The sequence below is a fragment of the Aquarana catesbeiana genome, linkage group LG07 (assembly GCF_042186555.1).
Source record: "Aquarana catesbeiana isolate 2022-GZ linkage group LG07, ASM4218655v1, whole genome shotgun sequence".
Lineage (NCBI taxonomy): Eukaryota > Metazoa > Chordata > Amphibia > Anura > Ranidae > Aquarana > Aquarana catesbeiana.
Window position 1 is genome coordinate 313,579,024 of NC_133330.1, and position 14,532 is coordinate 313,593,555.

The following is a 14,532-nucleotide window of genomic DNA, read 5'->3' on the forward strand; positions in this document are numbered from 1 at the left end:
ACAGTCAGTGATCGGTACTGATGACTCGCTATGTTCATTCAGAAAAGGAGGGGATCGGATATTAACATATTTACTGGCCCCTTCATCCGCTCTCTATGCTGAAATGATCCCCCGCAGCAGCCGATGGGAGAGGAGGGGAAGCCATCAGTGCTGTGGGGAAAGGGGAGGGGGGAGACACAGGGAGCTGAGCAGGAGGGGTGAAATTTACAGGAACCTATCCTTGATATTGTCCTCCTGCAGCAGCTGAATGCTGGCGGGGGGGGGGGAGAGAAGCAGGATTTCAGCTGCTGCAGGCAAAAAAAATACAGGAGAATGGTTCCAGTAAATGCCGCCCCTGCTCCTGTCCAGGTTCTGGTGGTCGACCCCCGAACTACATCATATATGTGATTTTTGATTTTACCCATAGTTCAGCTTTAAAACCTTCCTGCCCGGCCTATAGCAGAATGACGGCTGGGCGAGGGCTCCATTGTTCTGACTGTACGTCATATGACGACCTTCAGAGCAAGCCGCTCATGCGCACTCTCCAATCATGGTAAAGAGCCTATGACGTAGGCTCTTTACCACTTGATCAGCTGTGTCTGATCACAGCTGATTAGTGTAACTAGAAAGTGCCAGTTATCGGCATTCCTCTACTGTCGCTGACAGCGCGTGAGTAGAGGAGAGCCGATAATTGGCTCTCCTGACCGGGGGGGGGTCTGCAATGATGATGAGTGCAATCCCATCAGCAATAGCCACCAGTGGTGCCAATCCGTGTCCACCAGTGGTGCCCATCAATGCCCCCCATCAGTGCCCATTAAGTGCTACATATCAGTGGCACCTCTCAGTGCCCATCAGTGCTGCATATTAGTGCCCGTCAGTGCAGCCTCATGGGCGTACATCAGTGAAAGATATAAATTACTTATTTACAAAATTTTGTAACAGAAACTGAAACTGAAACTTTTTTTTTTCCAAATGTTCTGTCTTTTGTTTAGCAAAAAAGAAAAAAAACACAGTGGTGATTAAATACCATCAAAAGAAAGCTCTCTCTTGCTCGCTCTCTCTCTTGCTCGCTCTCTCTCTTGCTCGCTCTCTCTCTTGCTCGCTCTCTCTCTTGCTCGCTCGCTCGCTCTCTCGCTCTCTCGCTCGCTCGCTCTCTCGCTCGCTCGCTCTCACTCGCTCTCTCTCTCTTGCTCGCTCTCTCACTCGCTCTCTCTCTTGCTCGCTCGCTCGCGCGCTCGCTCTCTCGCTCGCTCTCTTGCTCTCTCACTCTCTCGCTCTCTCTCTTGCTCTCTCTCTCTCTCTCTCTCTCTCTCTCTCTCTCTCACACTCTCAAAAAAAAAATGATAAAAATGTTTTTTGGGTAAAGCATTGCTTTGACCGTTCAATTGTCATTCAAAGTGCGACTGCGCTGAAAGCTGAAAATTGGCCTGGGCAGGAAGGGGGTGAAAGTGACTGTTATTGAAGTTGTTAAGTAACCGAAACCAGATTTGTAATCTTCTCTTTGTTTCCAGTGAAATGTGAATGTGGGACTGGTGGTTTGGGATAGATAAACTTTCCTGAAAAGTATTTCGGAAACACTGATTGGGCATTAAGCCAGCTTCCTGTGTCTGGCGAAACCTGCTGTAATTTTCCAGCACTGTGTGTATTCTCTGATGCAATCAGTCAACTCTTGGGGGATTAGCTGTGTATGATTGCTTATTGGAAGGAAAAGCACCCGTCCCTGCCTGACACGAGCGAAGAAACAAACTCTTGTTATTGTGCCGCTTCTCCTGAGATTGACACCCTAATAATAGTCCTGTACTGAGACAAACGCACAAGGAACACCATTGCTAGCCATCTATGGGAAATGCTTGTTGCAGGGTTATCTTTGTACTCAATATTTTTGTGTCACTGGTCTGTAATAAACTTGCAGTTAAATTAGAAGAAAAGTCACTACTCATGATCTTCATGCTTGTTTCAGGCAAGTGATACAAACTATTGAAGCTTTTTGGAACAACATAATAGCCAGGCAACCATTTTCAAAAGGAGAGTTCACCAGTGACAGGCTGGTATTTCTCCATATATATATATATTATAATAATACTTTTAGACTGTAAAGTACTAAGCTTCCACCTTACTTGTGAGCTCTATGCTTTCTGAATGATTATCTTAATAAAGTTATATCTGTTCTGTATCTTTTGCAGGACACCAAGCATTGCCTCACTGTGAACCTCACCACTCTCCGGGTCTGGTGTTACACCTGCAGCAAAGAAGTATTTCTGGATCGAAAGCTGAACTGTCAATCCCCAAATACCAAACCACAGGACACTGCTACACAGGTGCTCACTGTGTTTTTTTTTTTTTTTACATATTACTCACTGTTTACCAAGATCACCCCAACACATCCCACAGGGAGATTTGGATGCCCATATAATGGTCATAGCAGATACCTGGAACCACAAGAGCAAAAAATATTACCCCTGGAGCTCTTGAAAGGTGTAAGAAACTATTTAGTGAGTTAACTCTCCAGCAGCTACCAAGAACTGAATAGAGATGGACTCGGGCATGTTGGGGATCCTAGTCCCAAGGCACCTGCCTGATCCCGCCAGGAAGCCGTCAGTGCACACCGCTAATCACAGGCAGTGAGATATTTCCTGATCTGTACAGCTGCGGTCTGGGAAATGTCTCACTGCCTGTGATTAGCGGTGTGCAGTGCCGGCTTCCTGACAGGATCAGGGAGGTGGGTTGGGACTAGGATCCCGAACACACCTGAGCCCATCTCTGAAATATCCTTTAGGGCTCATGCACATGTAAAAATCAGGTGCATTTCCATGCCGGGAAGTCACAGCTGCAGCATACAGCCGCATATAGTATAAAATGGCCGTACGCGGGTATATGCTGTACTTTATTATTTATTTATTACAGGTATTTATACAGTACTGTGCAAACCTTTTAGACGGGTGAGAAAAATGCTGTAAATTAAGTGGTTGTACAGGCAGAAGGTTTTTTTTTATCTTGATGCATTCTATGCATTAAAATAAAAAGCCTTCTGTGTGCAGCAGTCTCCCCTCAGCCCTCCTAATACTTACCTGAGCCCCCTCTCGATCCAGCGATGTTACACTAGAGACTCGGCTGTCCAGGACCCTCCCTCCTGATTGGCTGAGACACACAGGGGGCACTATTGGCTCCTGCGTACTGTCAGTAAGCCAATGAGGAGAGCGAGGATGTGGGGGCCGAGCTGCGGCTCCGTGTCTGAATGGACACACAGAGCAGCGGCTTGGTTCGGGTGCCCCCATAGCAAGCTGCTTGCTATGGGGGCACTCAGCAGGAGGGAGGGGCCAGGAGTTCCGGTAAGGAACCCAAAAAAGAGGAGGATCGGGGCTGCTCTGTGCAAAACTACTACACAGGGCAGGTAAGCTTAATATGTTTTTTATTTTTAAATAAAAAAAAAAAAAGACTTTAGTATCACTTTAAGAAAGCGCTCAGAAATAGAAGTGTTAATAGTTTATTTTTATCACTTAACAAAATGAGTAAAAAAAAAGGTAAATGAGCAGAAGGGAGGCTTGTGATTGGCCCCAAATTTATTCTGCAGCAGAACAACAACCCCAAACATACAGCCAATGTCATTAAGAATTATCTTCAGTGTAAAGAAGAACAAGGAGTCCTGGAAGTGATGGTTTGGCCTCCACAGAGCCCTGATCTCAAAATCATGGAGTCTGTCTGGGATTACATGAAGAGACAGACGGATCTGAGGCAGCCGACATCCACAGAAGATCTGTGGTTAGTTCTCAAAGATGTTTGGAACAACCTACCTGGAGAGTTCCTTCAAAAACTGTGTGCAAGTGTACCTAGAAGAATTGATGAGGGGGGTCGCACCAAATATTGATTTGATTTGGTTTTCTCTTCTGTTCATTTACTTTTTTTACTCATTTTGTTAATTGATAAAAATAAACTATTAACACTTCTATTTCTGAAAGCATTCTTCATTTACAGCATTTTTTTACACACCTGCCTAAAACTTTGCACAGTACTGTATATCGTGGACAATTTATGCAGCGCTTTACATATATTTTGTACATTCACATCAGTCCCTGCCCTCAAGGAGATTACAATCTAAGGTGTAAGGTCCCTAACTTACATTCATACATTCACATACTAGGGCCAATTTAGACAGGAGCCAATTTCCCTACCAGCAGGTCTTTGGAGTGTGGTTGGAAACCGGAGTACCCGGGGAAAACCCACGCAGGCACAGGGAGAACATGCAAACTCCAGGCAGGTAGTGTCGTGGTTGGGATTCGAACCAATAACCTGTATTTGTGTAAATTCGTGCACAGGCCCAAATCCATCAATGTGGCTTTGGGTGCTTCTGGGGATTTATGATTCTGCATGAGTTTACGCAGGTATGGCATATTTTTGCATACAGTCATTCATTACTATGGCTGGCTGTATGCTGCCTCTGTCTCCTGGGTCTGGAAATACGCCTGCAATTGCGAGTGGACTGACCTTTTAAGCTGGGCACACATGCTAGTTTGATTGTACAATTAATGACTATGCCTCATGATAGCCTACTTAAAGGGTAACTCCACTTTCGGGGGGGGGGGGGGGTTGGGGGAATATCAAATAAAAAAAAATATATATAGTAGTAGTAGGGGTGCTGAAATGAATCGCTGCACGGATGCATCGCGATTCGGGTGTCCCTGATGCGGCATCGATGCAGACCGGTAAAATCAATTTCTTGCCCCGCCCCTCCCGGGAGAGCGCTCAGTGTGTAAAGCTGTTAATTAGTGTGTGTATATGCCGCTCATGTGACTCCCGGCCCGCCTCTCTCCTCTCACGTCTCTCCTGATGTCAGCCCTGCCCACTGACTGGAGCTTTTAGGTCAGAAGAGAGGCGAGCGGGGCTGACATCAGGAGAGACGTGAGAGGAGAGAGGCGAGCCGGGAGTCACATGGGCAGGAAGGGAGTCACATGAGCGGCATATACACACACTAATTAACAGCTTTACGCATGGAGCGCTCTCCCGGGAGAATTCCCTTCTGACCTCAGGAGAGATGTGACATACGAGAACACCGGCGGCTGGAATGGAGATCAGGGGGAGATGGTGAGCAGGCAGATTGCCCTGCTCTTTACAGGCTGCCACCAGCACCGGCAGAGCAGCATACAAGTATCTTTCTGAATGTGATGACAGCTCAGGAGGGGACACAGGACACCATTAGATTGTCAGAAATAAAAACACAAATGTCTGCTCTTATTATTCCCAGTATGGTGCTGGGGTGACACACACTGTGTTTTGCTTTCTTTTACCAGTCTGACCATCTGTCAGGTTGTGCCACAATCACCATTCAACTGATCTACATAACCCAACACAAGTCCATATCATAAAATTGTCTTCTATGTGCCTTCATTACACCACAACTCTGCATTATTGTCCGCAGTCTCTGACCATCTCCTGTTCCATGTCCGCAGTCTCTGACCATCTCCCGTACTATGTCTGCAGTGTCTGATCATCTCCTGTACTATGTCTGCAGTGTCTGATCATCTCCTGTACTATGTCTGCAGTGTCTGATCATCTCCTGTAGTAGGTCTGCAGTCTCTGACCATCTCCTGTAGTAGGTCTGCAGTCTCTGACCATCTCCTGTAGTAGGTCTGCAGTCTCTGACCATCTCCTGTAGTAGGTCTGCAGTCTCTGACCATCTCCTGTAGTAGGTCTGCAGTCTCTGACCATCTCCTGTAGTAGGTCTGCAGTCTCTGACCGTCTCCTGTAGTAGGTGTGCAGTCTCTGACCATCTCCTGTAGTAGGTCTGCAGTCTCTGACCATCTCCTGTAGTAGGTCTGCAGTCTCTGACCATCTCCTGTAGTAGGTCTGCAGTCTCTGACCATCTCCTGTAGTAGGTCTGCAGTCTCTGACCATCTCCTGTAGTAGGTCTGCAGTCTCTGACCATCTCCTGTAGTAGGTCTGCAGTCTCTGACCATCTCCTGTAGTAGGTCTGCAGTCTCTGACCATCTCCTGTAGTAGGTCTGCAGTCTCTGACCATCTCCTGTAGTAGGTCTGCAGTCTCTGACCATCTCCTGTAGTAGGTCTGCAGTCTCTGACCATCTCCTGTAGTAGGTCTGCAGTCTCTGAACATCTCCTGTAGTATGTCTGCAGTCTCTGACCATCTTCTTTAGTATGTCTGCAGTCTCTGACCATCTCCTTTAGTATTTTGGAAGAGAGCCTGGAGCTCCTCTGCTGTCTCTTTTTTTCTTAAGAACAGATAGAATAAAAAAAATGGAGTTCTCCTGACTACTTGAATTTTTTTTTGTTGAAAACCATGAGCACTTGCGGACTTGGGCTGTAATCGTGATGCATCGCGGAATCGAATCGTAGACATGATAATCTTAATCGAATCGTGAGGCCAGTGAAGATGCGCACCCCTAATATATAGCTTATACAGTTGTGACCTAACTCATATTGAGTGTTATGAAAAATTACCTTTTCTTTTCAAACTGCAGCTCTGTAATTTTATGTAAAATGTAATTCAGTATGGCTACCTGGAGGTGTTCTGTACACCGATGTGTACAGAACGCTCCCTGAAAATGCAATTTCCTGCTTGTGTGATTGGCTCACTGATTTTCCCAGAAGTCTGCACTAAGAAACAAGTCAGATTTTTTTGCATCCCCTGCAACAAAAATGTGATATTTGGTGAGATACTCCTAAAGGGAAATTACGTTTAAAGGGATGCAGATCCTGTCACTTTCCTCCATTAAAGCTCAGGAGGTGCAGCAGCTGATTTGTAATTATAAAACCGATCCCATACTTAACACATGGACACAGACAAACAGCTGTTTCTTCAAAATAACAAAAGGTAGTAATCTGCAACGAAGTTTGTTAAAATCCCTGCAATGTACATAGATCACCCAGAAGGGAATGTTTTTCTGTTAAAATTTTTTATTGGTAACATTTCAAAGAATAACAAGGAGTGTTCATTGGTTTCACATGACCAATACATTTGTATACATTAAACAGGGGTTACAAAAGGAGCATTATTGGTATCAGGGGTAGAAAGTGTTTTAGAATGCCGTTGCAAGTATAAGCTCAGAGTGGAAATAACATTTGGTATTCATGAATTAGGCATAAATAACCAAAAAAGAAAAAAGAGCCACAGAAAAGAAAAGGGGGGAGGAGCAGACATACCAATGCAACATGCTACCAATGGTGTTCAAGAGAGGAAGGGGGTAAAGGGGGACATAGACAAAAAAGAGAAAAAGAAGAGGGGAAAAAGCTGCGAGCGGAGGAGAGGTCGGGAGTGCCATACAGGCCCGAGTCACGGAACGATTATATTGAGGGGAGGGGTAGAGGGAAATTAAGGCTCTAAGAGGGATTCATCAAAATCCAGAGCTAGAAATTGTTCCACCCAGGATTGCCAAATTTTAAGGTGTTGGGGGATTCTGTCTTGAATAGTGGCCTTGATTGTACCATGAATCATGGCTTGAGTGATTCTGTTTTTAACCTCAAGGACATATAGTTTAGGGAATTTCCAGGCTTTGGCTATCGTTTGTTTAGCTGCAGTCATGTGCTGCAGAAGGAGACAAAGCCGAGTTCTAGCACAGTCTAAGGTACCATGATTCAGCAACACGGGGAACAGATTGGGGTCCAAAGGGACCTTGAGCAAAGTCGAAGCCATGCAGAAGATTGCTGTCCAAAATTGTGGTACAAGCGGGCACGTCCACCAAATGTGTGCGTGCATGCCCACCTGGCCACAACCTCGGAAGCACACAGGGGGATAGCCTGGCACAAATTTAGAGATCCTTTTTTTTAAATCAGATCGTTTTTATTGAGAACAAAAGTAACATTTTCATTTTACAACAAACGTATCACATAACTGAGAGGACACAGATTTATCCATTCTTGTGGCCGGCCGGCTACATAATGCATTCACATAAAGGTACATCTGAGCCTGTAGTCCTTAAATTATTTTATATTGTGTGTGCCCTCATTATTTCCTTACCCCCAACTCCGCTCCCAGCCCTTAGCAGGGCCATCAAGCGGGGCAGGGTTGCCACATACCCCTAAACAGCGGGGAGTGGTTCACAGTATTTGTATACATTAACCGTTGGGTAAAAAAAAAAACAATACATTCAACCACTGCAGATCTAGATACCACCACAGTAAGTATATTCCTTCAGTTTAAATTGTACAAGGAGCACCATTGTACCATTCCCCTCCGGCCACATACCCCATCCGACTGGCTAACAATTTCTATGGTTAAGCAGGCGATGTTGTCCTGCCAGCGATAATTTATTTTGAACCAGGCGTAGAGGAGCTAAACCAGGAACCTCTAGCCAAGCATCCCAGATGTTTTCAAACTTCCTTGGGCTACCTCGATGTTTGTATGTCAGTTCCTCCCTTATAAGATAGTAATTTACAGCAGAAACCCATTCCATATGTGTAGGAGGTGATACCGAGAGGCATTTTCTGGCAAAAAGTTTTCTAGCTACAAATAATGCCCTGAGAATGGCTATATAGGTGTGGGGTGTATACTGTTCCTCATCTAACCAGCCAAGTAGGCAGAGTTTAGGGTCTACTTCAAGCTTTAGGTTCCATATTCTATTAGTAGTACTTATCACGGTGGACCAATATCTTTGCAATTTTGGGCTTTTCCATAGCATGTGTATAAGTGTACCATTATCCACCAGACAGCAAGGACAAAATGGGTCGTCCCTTCTATGCCATTTGTGCAATTTCCCAGGTGTGCGGTGTATAATAAACAATTGGGTATGTTTTTGAAATGAGGAAAGTGACACTCTAAGTACATTATCAAGTATGGTGGCCCATTCCTCATCCGTAAGATGTCCTTTATCATCCCCCCAGCCAGCTCTGCAGTTCAGTGACATAGCGTTGGATACTTGACATAGGAGAGAACCATATAGGGAGGATATTTGTCCCTTTCGGGATGATGATGTAACTAGTTGCGTACGTATTGTGGGCCTAGTTAGTACCCAGGTAAAGATTGTAGATTGTGCCAAGCGTGCCTAATTTGAAAGAATTGGAAAAATAGGGTATTTGGCAGATTGAATTCCACGCGAAGTGATTGCAAGTCTCTCAAGAGGCCTCCATGGTACAACTGTGGAATATACACAACACCATTCCTAGACCAGGCTGAGAAACCCTGTAATTTACCTAGTTCTGGGTAGTTCCTATTGTTCCAAATGTGTGACCAGTTAGTATATCCAGCATATTAGAGATGCTGTTTGGCTTTACACCATACTCTGTCCATGAGTGCCAGGGTGGGTTAAGATGGGAACACCCCCAGCTCTCCCTGCATTCCACAAGGTCATCTCTGGACAGCTGTGTGCTTATAATATTGCTTACAGGATCAGAGGACTTGGGGTACAGCCAGCCCGTTAAATGCTACAATTGAGCTGCCATGAGATAATAAAATGGGTTTGGAACTGCCAGGCCACCCGAATCCTGCATTTCCTGCAGAGTTTCCAACTTAATACGTGGAACCTGTTTTCTCCATATCAATGTGTGGAAAATAGTATTGCATTTTTTTAAACACATGGATAGGGATCCAAATGGGTGCATTGTGAAGCACATACAAGAGTTGTGGATTCCAAATCATTTTTATCAAGTTACAGCGGCCTACTATTGAGATGGGTAATTTAATCCAACTAGCTGTTTTTTCCTGAAATTTTTGAATCAATGGGTTTATATTGAGTTTGATAAAGAGATCTAAGTTAGGATGTATAATTATGCCCAGGTACAGAAAGGTATCTACCACCTTAATCTGTTCTGCTATCCGGGGTAAGGGCACCACAAGAGGATCTAAGGGTAATAACGTAGATTTGTCCCAGTTTATTTGGAACTCAGAGAAGGTCCCAAATCTATGAATTAGTTCCATAAGGTTTATCAGTGAGGCAGACATGTCGCCCAGAAAGAGGAATGCATCGTCTGCGTATAGTGCCAATTTGTCTTCTAGCACACCTCGTTTAAACCCACATATTTCGGTGTTCCCTCTAATGGCTGCAGGCAGGGCCTCTATGGCCAGCGCAAATAGCAGACGGGACAGGGGACAACCCTGTCTTGTACCCCTGTGGAGATCAAAGGGTGGGGACAAGGTGTTATTAATTCTGATACATGCTTTCATGCCTTATATAATGGTTTGATCCATGAAATGAATGTGTCTTCCAGGTTAAATTTTTCCAACACCTGCCATAGGTTTTTCCACTCGACACTATCGAATGCCTTAGCGGCATTGAGTGAAAGGATAGCTCTCTGACCCTAGGTGTCAGTGGGGGTTTGCATATTTAAATATAGACGAAGATTGTTTGTCGTAGATCTATTCGGTATGAATCCGGATTGGTGTATAAGTTTGGTCACCACTCTTGAGAATCTCATGGCGATGACTTTCGTAAGTAATTTTAAATCCGTATTCAGCAGGGAGATGGGTCTATAGGATTCAGGTTTATCGGGATCTTTCCCTGGTTTCAAAAGGACCACCACCACTGCTTTATACATAGAACTCGGCATAGAATCTAAGGAAAGAGCATCAGTAAGCGTACGGAGTAACTCCTGTAAGAGTATTCCTCCAAATTTTTTGTATAATTGGTAAGCCATCGTTTCCTGGGGCCTTGGCATTCGGGAACGTGGCCAGTGTGAGTTGTATCTCCTCAAAGGTGAGAGGTGCATTTACTTGTTTTTTATCTTCCCCCTGAAGCTGCGGGAGTTGAATGCTATCCAGGAAGTCAGCCAGCTCAGCTGCAGGGTAAGAGACCTTTGAGGAATAGATATCCTGAAAGAAGGTACAAAACCCCTTCAGTATGGAAGGAGTATCTGTAACCACTTGAGTGGGCGATACGGCTAATCTATGTATGACCTGGGGAGGTTGTTGAGACCTGGCTATCATGGAGAGCATATGGCCAGTTTTCTGAGTCTCCTGTAAGCAAATAACAGTGGGAGCCTGGTGTAAGAGAAAAGTAAATACTGCAGTCCTTTTTTTTAGGATCGTGCAAGCCTCTAACATTCCAGGAGAGGACAGAGTCTGCGTGTTTACTCATTTAAAAATGACAACATAATTGAAGAGTTCCCAAGCCAATGGGGGCCCAGTCTGTGGCCAGGGGACCCAGAGGTCCGATCAAGCAGCACATCATGGTGTCCCGAGTGCAGGGGGCATGCCATGTGGCTGGTATCAGTCATTCTACTCTGGAGCACGGAATTGTGTGGTAGAGTAGAGCAGGAAATTGGTCTGCAGAGGTAGTGCCCACTCAAGCAGGGCTTAAAAACAACAACAAAAAAAAAAAATAAACAGTCTTCCAACCAAGAAAACGGAAGTTCCCATTGGAAAGCCTTCCAAATGTGCCCCGCAGGGCTATGTGAGGGGGGACTAGCGAGGGCTAGGACCTCGTGTTCTGATAGTCACACACACAGGTTGCTGGTAGGAAATGTAATAACCAGCAAATCCAATGTGTTCCTCTTTGGGCTCCGATGTTGGCAAGGTGAGCAAACAAAAATGTATGTAGGTAGGTTAACTCATGTTTCTAGCTCGGGTCAGCATCACGAGCAGCCGCTCGCAGGTGTCGCTCATGACAATCAAGCCAGTTGGCAGCCATAGCCTGGTTTTCAAAAAGGTGCACAGATCCATCTGCTACTACACGTGGTTTGGCTGGGTAAAACATTGAATAAATCACTGATATTGCTTGCAGACATTTCTTCACTTCAGTGAATCTTGCCCTCTGCTTTTGGACTGCTGCTGAGAAATCCGGATATGTGGATACTTTGGTGTCCTGTATTTCCGGATTAGCTTTTTGTTTAGCTATGCGAAGGATAAAATCTCAATCTTTATAGTGTAAAGCCTCGTACAGATGATCGGATTGTTGGCCAACAGAGGGTCAGGCTTTTGTCCGAAGGGCGTGTGCCAGGAACTTGTCTTGCATACTAACAGCACACATTTGTCAGCCAACAAACACGAACTTAGTGACCTACTACGTGGAATTTCAGATCTTGAGTGCCACCCTTTGGGCACCTTCTGCTAATTTTGTGTTTGGTAAGCATTGATTCCGAGCATGCGTGTTTGTACTTTGGAATTTTGTGTGACGGACTTGTGTACACACAATACGAAAATCTGACAACAGACCATTGTCCTCCGAAAATGTACTAGCCTGCTATCCAACATTTATTGGCGGAAAGTTGGACAACAATTGTCTGAAGGAGCGTACTAACAGTCGGATTTTAGGCAAATTCCCTGCCGAAAATCCGATCGTGTGTACGAGGCTTAACAGTTTCAGCAGGAATGGTCTATCAGTGCCCCCTGGTGGGGTGGTCGAGAAGGCACCCTGTGAGCTCTTTCAACAGAGAAAAATGAAGCAAGGTTATTTTTGCCAAATGTCTCAGCTAGCCAAGTTTCAACGAAGCCAACAGAGTTCTTCCCTTCAGATTTTTCAGGCATGCCAACAATGCTGATATTACTACAGTGCAGCCTATTTTCCATATCTTCCACTCTGGCCGCTGTTTCTGTCATTTTAGCTGCTGTCATTTGCACATCTTGCAAGAGTGGAGGCAGCTCATCCTCTATGGAGCTCACCCTACCCTCCAAAGCAGTGGCCCTTTCTCTGGTCTTTTGCATGTCATGTCTAATATGCAGTATACCTTCCTACATACTTTTAACGTCTAAGTTCTGTGGTCAATTCAGTGAGTGAGGAGCCATAGGCATGTACTGCAGTAAGGATGTCTTGCAGAGAGGGTTCTCTATGCTCAGAGTAAGAGGGGTCTGCTATGCCAGGAGGAGGCAGGGGAAATGAAATGTTACTTACTGTGCTTTCATGTCCCGCCGCCGCCATTTTCTCTGCTGCATGCTGTTCCATGTGTCGCGGTTTCATAGTGGGGCTGTTCTTTGCTGCTTTCGCTGCATACAATGTATGTGGCTGCCATGCAGATTTTTGGCCATCCGGATCGTGGGCATACTTTTCCAGCAAGGAAGCCGCCGAGTTGCCCCGATCCTTCACTGTGCGCTGCTGGGGATCCTCCATTTTGGATCTGCCGCTGGGCATACAGGCTCTCCTCCTGCCTTCTAGTCATCCCTGCCTTAGGGGGATTTCAACAGGGAGTCGCAGTAGGGGTAGCTCCACACCGGGAGCGGAATGTCCGGTCAATTTCTGCAGGTATATACACCCACAACAGGATGAATTGTCAGGATACCGGAGCCGATGTGAGGCACGTCTGCTCACATGTACGTCCAAGCCACACCCCCTTCAAATTTAGAGATCCTTGCCGGGACCAGATACCACCTCATTAGAGACCTTGTAATTTGTTTTGAGTGCTATAATGTTTTGAGAGGAGGATTTAGTAGTGGCCCATGTATCATCCCAATCTTTTATGTCCAGGTCAATCTCCAGGTCTTTGGACCACTGTGCAGCGTATGATGGTATACTGGATGGCAGAGATGTAAGATGACAGTATAGATGGGAGATAATTCCGGGGGGCGTGTGGATCAGAGTTGCATATACCCTCATATAGGGATAAGCTATCTAGAGAAGAATGAGTACATATAATTGGTTGAATAATGTGGGCAATTTGAAGGTACCTAAAAAAAACTCCCTGGGTGGGAGTTGAGCTTGTTTTTGTAAAGTGGGGAATGTTTTCAGGGTACTGCTGGTGACAAGATCATATATGCGACTCAAACCCGCTGAAGACTATGATTGGAACGAGGTTGGGTCACTAAAAGCAGGGTAGAAGTTTAGATGGTTAACAAAAGAAAGTAGTGGGGTATATGGCGGGAATGTTTTTTTTTCTCAACAAAAGTGGAGTTACTCTTTAAACAGACCATTCAATTCAGCTCAATGTAAATTATCTTAACAGTAGGTGTCATTGTTTTAAAAATGTTATTGAAATATTTGCTCATTGAATAAATATTGCAGGCTCAGCTTCCTGGTGCTACACAATGGCCTTTCTATGACTCTCAATAGACTTAGTATGTGGATAATCAGGGAAAGACATCAGAGTTGTTTGTTCCTCTGATATGCAGATGACATCTAGAGGGAGCATTTACAAATCTGCATATGATATACAATAGATAGTGTTACTAAACCCACAACAGTAAAATCAGTCTGTATATGCAGTAATTCAATTGAAATTAGAGGAAAGTAATGGACTTTGAAGGCACAAACAAATGTATTAGTCTACTAGTAAATGACTTCTAGGACGTGGCATAAGCACAAAATTATATATGGCGCTCATGGGCCACTAAATGAACACCAGACCAACTAATTTCAACTGTTTATGCGGTAAAGCATGATTGTATATACAGTAGGTGACCGCGATATTGTGTCAATCTCGCCGCATTTCTCGGCGAGATTTGACACCTGCGAGCTCCGTCGCGGGAGCCAGCGCCGAGATGGCTCGCTCATCGGGAAAGGAAAACTTTTTTTCCTTTCGCGATGAGTGACAGGCAGTGCTCAGACAGGATCAAACCGCTTTTTTTACACAATGCAGAGGATTACAATACCCGACCGTGAGATTGTGTTTCCAGCGCGATACCATCGCGCTATTTCTCAGCGACAGGGTACTGTGCATGTCGCGCTGGCTCGCTCATCGGGA

The 14,532-nt window shown here is 45.1% G+C and overlaps 1 protein-coding gene across 1 annotated transcript in view; it reads left to right on the forward strand.

Annotated features, from left to right (window-relative positions):
* USP33 (ubiquitin specific peptidase 33) overlaps positions 1-14,532 on the forward strand; it is a 126,576-nt gene that overhangs the window by 43,740 nt on the left and 68,304 nt on the right. Inside the window, exon 5 of the mRNA XM_073593709.1 lies at positions 2,163-2,297. Within this exon, the coding sequence (XP_073449810.1) occupies positions 2,163-2,297 (135 nt within the window). The remainder of the gene's footprint in view (positions 1-2,162; positions 2,298-14,532) is intronic.